The following is a 6,445-nucleotide window of genomic DNA, read 5'->3' as shown; positions in this document are numbered from 1 at the left end:
TGAATTTAAGTAGCAACTCCTAAAATGATTATTTGGGTTTAGCTTCAAAGATAGCAAAAGCATTATGAAAGGTGACAGAAACATAGCAATAGCAAACAGAACTGAACAGAAGAGTTAAGCGTCAACATTCGATTTAATTTTCACGGTGTAACGAATGGTATATTGAATAGACTATTGTAGATTCAGGAGTCGGAGAATACATTACTTCGTGACAAGTTTTTCCGTGTTCAAAATGCTTTAAATTTCCCCTTAATTGTCAGAACATTCCTATAAAACAGGCAAGTTGAGACAGTGTTTGTTCCAGCGATACCTAATTTCTCCTGAGAGGCTCTGATGTAATAATTAGGTTAGGTACATTGCTTCGTCCAAGCTCAAGTCTGCCAATGCACTACCCCAGATTGCATAGGTGAAGCGTCTCCTAAAACGGGTGAGGCGGCATCCTTGCTGGCGCCCACGTCTTTTCCCTGATGATTTTTTTTTAAATGCAAGCTTTGGCGTGACGCAGAATGCAGTCACACCAAGAGCTCTGCGTTAAGTCCGAACCTTGCGCGACTCCTACCTCGCTAGAGATCGGAGCAACCGAAACTCCCACCCTGCCTGATGTGGATCTCTAGATGGGAGATCTCAGATCTGGAGAACGACTACAGGCCAGACATTGCAACTTGGCTCCTAGAGGGGTCCAGACCCAGACCTCACCGCTGCAGCCCTTGCCTTGTCCCAACCGTTCCCTGTGCGCGCCGCTAACGGGCGCAGGAAAGCCGGAACCGCCTCCCTCCTTCCATCGCCGCACCGTCTGTTAAGGGCTTCCGGCACCGGGAAAGGGAGCCGAATCCCTGAGCCACGTCGGGCTGGGGCAGGCGCGTGGCAGACCCCGCGGCCCCGCGCCCTCCCCTCCCGCGGCGTAGAGCGAAAGCGAAAGCCGGGTGTGGCCCCGCCCCGCTCGCTGCGGCTGGAGGGAGCAGCAACGGAAGCTCGTCAGGCTGCGGGTTGGGCGGCTCCAGGTCCCGGCTTCGGCTCTTTCGCGGTCCCCCCGGCCCGATCTCTCGGCGTACGAGGAGCAGCAACGCCTCGGCGGCAGCGAACGCATCCCCTACCCCGGCACCGGACATGTGGGCGCTGCGAGTGTGTTGGCTCCTGCTGGGCACCCTGGGCTGCGGTGAGTTCCTGCTCGTGCCTCTTCTCTCTCCCCCCCCCGCGTCCTCAGCCGGGGGCTCTTCGCTGCTCCCTGCCTCCCCAATGGATTTAATCGCCGTCTCCCCTGTCTCCTCCCCCTCCCCGCCACCCCCCCCCCGCGTGGTTGCGCTGCGCTCTTTGGGCAGCTCCGAAGGAGATTTGGTTGGTTCTGACTAAGGGCACAGGTCTCCCCCCCCCGCAAATGGGGGGCTTCTGAGGCTCCAGAGTCACCCGGGGGTTGTCTTGGGGCTTGGCGGGCCCTCTGGTCCTGCGGCTGCTCCAAAGGGGGCGCGGGGGAGCGCTCGCCGCCCTTGGAAAGGGGGTTTGTTGTTCGTCCCAGCAAAGTGCGCAATGACGGGCAGAGCCGCCTTGTGCCGCGTCGCCTCCCCATCCCTCCTCCGAGCAGACCCATTTTAGGCAGGCGGGAGGATGAGGCGCTCAGGGATTGGCTTCCTTTTTCAACGCGCCTGATGCTCTCCATAAGCTTCGCCCCAGCGTTCCTGCTGTTCTGCGCTGACAGTGGCAGCAGTGACAGCAGGCTTGTGTGGGACTGGGAGGTGAGAATTTGGCGCGGGCAGCTTGGCACTGCCGAGCCTCGACGTGGACTGTCACTGAAGTCATTTGGGTAGACGGCTCTGCTCTCTCTTTCTCGCCCACATGCTCCTCGTCTTGGGAAGCTGCTAGGAGGGCCGAGCTCTGGTTGGCTTAGCGCTCGCTGTTGCGTCCCCACCGTTAATCATTATTGGTGATGGCTGCTGCCCTTGCAAAAAGCCACCTAAACGGCTATGACAGCCGGAAAACTGTGGTGCTCTGTGGGGCTGCTTGCCTGTGTGTTTTTCAAAGAAAAGGCAGGTTCGCAGCACGTGCACAGCAACTTCCCGCACTCTGGGCTGTGTGAACAACCAAAATGGAATCAGTATCCCTTGAAGAAGAGGCAAATATTCTTCCTCCTTGCACAGCAGCATGGGGTGTAAAGACTGGACTACCCACTCTGGGCCTGCAACTACCCCCCATAAGTCATATGGCGGTGGTAAGATCAGGTGGTGTGCTCAGACCCTTGTCATATATTGATTCCAGGGATCAGATGAACGGGAAGTGGGGAAGTGAAAGCTCTGTGATCTACTGTTTGGATTGACCTGTAACAGACCTGCCTCTGTTGGCATGGAGGCTTTTGAGTTGCAGGGTTACATTGTTGTCATAAATGATTAAGTTACACAACAGCCCTACTAAGCAATGAAGAAACAAGTCTAATAAACATTACCTATCTACTAGCAGTGGGCCATCAAAAAGGGTTTAGAGTTGACCAGTCAAGTATTGACCAAATATTTTAAAAGCATTTACTTTATAAGAGCAACAAAAAAGATACTTTATCAACAGATATTGTACTTAAAGTAATTTAAAAAACAGCACCCAAATTACCTAACTGATGTTGGAACAATGGAATTAATTTTTAAAGAATTGTTAAAAGTTAGAATGATATTAGGTAAGGTTTCTGTAAACAAGAATGATTCTATTACTTTTATCCTGGAACATCCTGTAACTACATTTTAAAAAATGAAGTTAAAGCAAAAATAAAGCAACGTGAGAGCAGTCAGTTTAGAATGTCAGTTTTAAAGGCAGTTGCACTAAGTCGGCAGCAGGCCAGTTCTTCAAGCGTGAGCTTCAGTGCTTTTTTCATCTCCATCTGCAGCATCAGATTGGTCATTAGTATATTATCCCTAGTTGCTGTGGAGCAGGCGGCCCTCATGTCATGTTCTTGCTGATGTGACACTATAACAAATTGTCTTTTTAAAAAAATTAAGCTGTCACATATACAATTGTATTATATGGCTTTGTGCAATATTTCAGAACATTTAATTGGTCACTTGACTGGCATCATGTCAACTCTACTTTCTTTTAGAGAATTAAGTCAAACTGGTAAGTATGCCAGGATTTATGTGTGTGTAAATGAACAATAACTGTATGAATCTGTATAGGGAAAGCAAATGTGAGCTTTATTGTGTAAATGGCAGGCACCAGGCTCTTCCTGCTTAAAAGCCAGTCTGAAAATGCCATCTTCTAGAGATATATCTTATTGTGAATGAATCTTTACTATCCTGGCATCACAAAACATCTTGTAAAGGTAAAGTAAATGGGAATTTAAATACAGTTCACACTTTTATTTTCATGGGTCTTCCTGGAATTTGACAGGAATCTTTCCAGTGACCAAGTAGTAGTTTTTAGGAGTTTCTAAATGCTGATAGTTGAGGAAATCCTCAACATCTCATTTCTTCTGTGCACAACAGAAACATTCCTATTTTGAAAACTCATTTCTGGGGAATTAAAATGTTATGTAACAGTGTTTTGAGTTGCAATAGATAGTCCCATGAAACTGATGTAGTTCTATTTGCTGATACTGAATACAGAGAAATCTTAAACCTTTTAAATGTAGAAACTTAAAAATGAGGCAGGGAACTTTTATTGACCAATTTTCTGTAAAGTAAATGTTTCCAGTGTTTCTCAGCCAAATGTGTGTGTTTTTTAAGCTGTAATTTAGAGTCCACCTTTCCGTTAACATGCTCAAGATGGCTAACAGTAAAACATTCACAAAGCAGTTGTAAGTTGATTATTAATAATAATTATGACAAATAATTTGGTGAAAAGACAGCTAGTTTTGGTCCCTTCCTATGTTGCTATCAATCTTCTAAGACCACATCAGTGATGAGATAAAATCAGAAATATTAAACAGATAAAGATATATCTAAATACCAGTTGCAGAGGAACAACAGCAGGAGAGAGGACATGCCCTCACCTCTTGCCTGTGGGCTTCTCTGAGGCATCTGGTGAGCTACTGTGGAAAACAGGCTGCTGGACTAGATAAATCTTGGGCCTGATCTAGCAGGGCTATTCTTATATTATTATGTTCTAAAGGCACAATTAATCAAGTATTGCTCTTTAATGGACCTTCTAGAACTCATATGGAATCCCATCTGAGATTGTATTTCTCACCTGTTATGATATCAAATATTTGCAATGCTAGGTAGTTTTCCCTTTCGTACAATTTAAACACAAATAATTAACCCATGTTTCCCTTTTTCTAGGTTCTGCCCAGCTGCTGTTTCGAAATATCAGTTCTGTTGTAATGTACCCTTGTAATACAACTGCCATTCTACCTTGTTTTGTAACGAATCTAAAAGACCACAATGTTAAAAGAATGTTTGTGAAGTGGAAACTAAATGGAAAGGAATTTTTTTCTTTTGATGGAGATGGTAAAGTCACGAAAAACGCTACTTTTTCGACTGCAGAATTGCAGGATCAATCAAAGGTACCTGACGGCGATGCCTCACTCAAGCTATCAATTGAAGAAGCAAAATCAGGAAACTATAGTTGTGAAGTAGTAGAATCGAACAGAGAAGGAGACAGGATAGTTGAACTTACATATGAAACAAGTAAGTTGTTTTTTCTGTATTAGCTGTTTAAGCCCGTTTTAATATCTATCTATAAATAGTCTGGAATCTTTAGTGAATAATGAGGTAGCCAGGAGTCCACAAATGTTGGATTGGTTCAATAGCCAGCTATAACTTGTGTTTATGACCCTTTCTAGACCGAAGGGTAAGATGCAGGCGGTTCTGTGGACTCTTGCAATTCTATATGTGTGGGTCATCCACATGCATTGTGTTTCCTCCCACAGTCCATTCACGGTTGCCATCCACGCTGCAGTTATACATTGTGAAATAGTGCAGATATTCATCCCCCGAGGTTTCTCTCCCTTCCCACTGTTTCTGCACACATTTGCAGCTGGTTCTGCACATGCCGTGTGAAAAGAGAAGGTATTAAAAAAATCCCAGTAGAAATTTAAAATTGAAAGATTTAAGGCAGCAATTCAAACACTGTATGGTGGTAAAATCCCAGGCAGACTGCAAAGAACTTCAAAAGAACAAAAGCCCTCTGGTATGAGGAGACAGGTTGGGTGATTGACGTGGTCTCACCAAAGTGTCATCTCCTGAGCCACCGAGTCCAAGCAATTCCCTGGTACACAGGTGAGTAGCAGACAATGAAGCAGCTGGTAGATGGCTTGAGCACCGTTGGTGAAAAACTAAGAATGAGTGTGACCAAACACAGGCTAGATCCCATATTAGGGCCTACTCTATGGCAGTGACGGTGGCTAAGAAATCTTACTCAATGTTGTCCAGCAGAGCTTTTTCAAGTGGTTCAGGGCCTCCTGGGTGAGGGCCCCAAAGACCATGAAACCACCCGGGGCAGCCTGCTGTGACCAATTTGTGTTACATTCTGCAGATAAAATTGCTCACATCCATTCTGACTTGGATACTAAGGTTTTTGTGGCACCATAATTGGATATTGGCAATACGACGTCTGGTCTTGTTATATTGGATCGTTTTCAGAGTGTGTTGCCTGAGGAGGTGGACAGGCTGCTTGGAAGGCTGAAGCCTACCACGTGTGTGCTGGACTCTTGCCCTTCATGGTGGGTGAAGGATGCAAGGGAGGGACTGGTTCAGTGGGTGGCGTGGGTGGTGAATGCCTCTCTAAAGCAGGGGGTAGTGTTCCCTTGGCTGAAGGAGGCAGTCATTAGTAGGGATGTGCACGTATTGATTTGTGCCCAAATGAATCGCCCCTGATTGTGCCGTCAAGTCGGTGTTGACTCCACCCAATTTAGGTGGTGGGTAGGGCCGCATTGGTGCCACCTACCACCCAAATTTCAAGGTTGTGGGGCACTTGGTTAATTTTTAATGATTTTATTTAGTTTTTACTGGTTTTGTATATTTCCGCCATAGGAAATAATGGGGATTTGAAGTCACGCTATCCTAACCCTAACATGGATCCCCAGCTTTTATTATAAAAACAAAAACCTAAACTCTAGCCCTTTTAGAAGCGGAGATATGGAGCACAATGTGTGGTCATTATTTTTCAAGTGTTTGGATTCTTTGGTGTATAATACCTTTTCCACATAATGAATCCCTATGAGGATTCATTGTTCTGTGTCCCAATTACCCGAATCAGCTAGATTTGGATACAAATCGATTTGTACCTGATGTGATTAGCACATCCCTAGTCATTTGGTCTGTCCTAAAAACAAACAAACAAAAAACCTCTTTGGACCCAAATGATTTGAATAACTTCCAACCAGTCTCTAACCTCCCCTTTGTGGGCCTGTTGGAGGGCCTGGTGGCATTTTAGCTCCAGGCAGCCCTGGATGAATCTGACTACTTAAATCCTTTCTAGTCTGGCTTGTGACCTGGATATGTGATGGAAACTGCCTTGGTCTCCCTGGTGG

The 6,445-nt window shown here is 45.8% G+C and overlaps 1 protein-coding gene across 5 annotated transcripts in view; it reads left to right on the top strand.

Moving 5' to 3' along the window:
- Positions 1 to 452: 452 nt before the first annotated feature.
- Positions 453 to 6,445, top strand: part of CD47 (CD47 molecule) — a 94,415-nt gene continuing 88,422 nt past the window's right edge. The window contains exons 1-2 of one of the 5 annotated variants that reach the window (XM_053311718.1): positions 453 to 1,156; positions 4,254 to 4,601. In XM_053311718.1, coding sequence (XP_053167693.1) covers positions 1,108 to 1,156; positions 4,254 to 4,601 — 397 coding nt within the window. In that variant the 5' untranslated portion in view covers positions 453 to 1,107. Of the gene's footprint in view, positions 1,157 to 1,959; positions 2,214 to 2,897; positions 3,091 to 4,253; positions 4,602 to 6,445 lie in introns of those variants that run through there. The other 4 variants (XM_053311714.1, XM_053311715.1, XM_053311713.1 and 1 more) reach the window with 4 other exon arrangements.

The sequence above is a fragment of the Hemicordylus capensis genome, chromosome 3 (assembly GCF_027244095.1).
Source record: "Hemicordylus capensis ecotype Gifberg chromosome 3, rHemCap1.1.pri, whole genome shotgun sequence".
Lineage (NCBI taxonomy): Eukaryota > Metazoa > Chordata > Lepidosauria > Squamata > Cordylidae > Hemicordylus > Hemicordylus capensis.
This window is presented reverse-complemented; position numbering and strand designations above follow the sequence as displayed.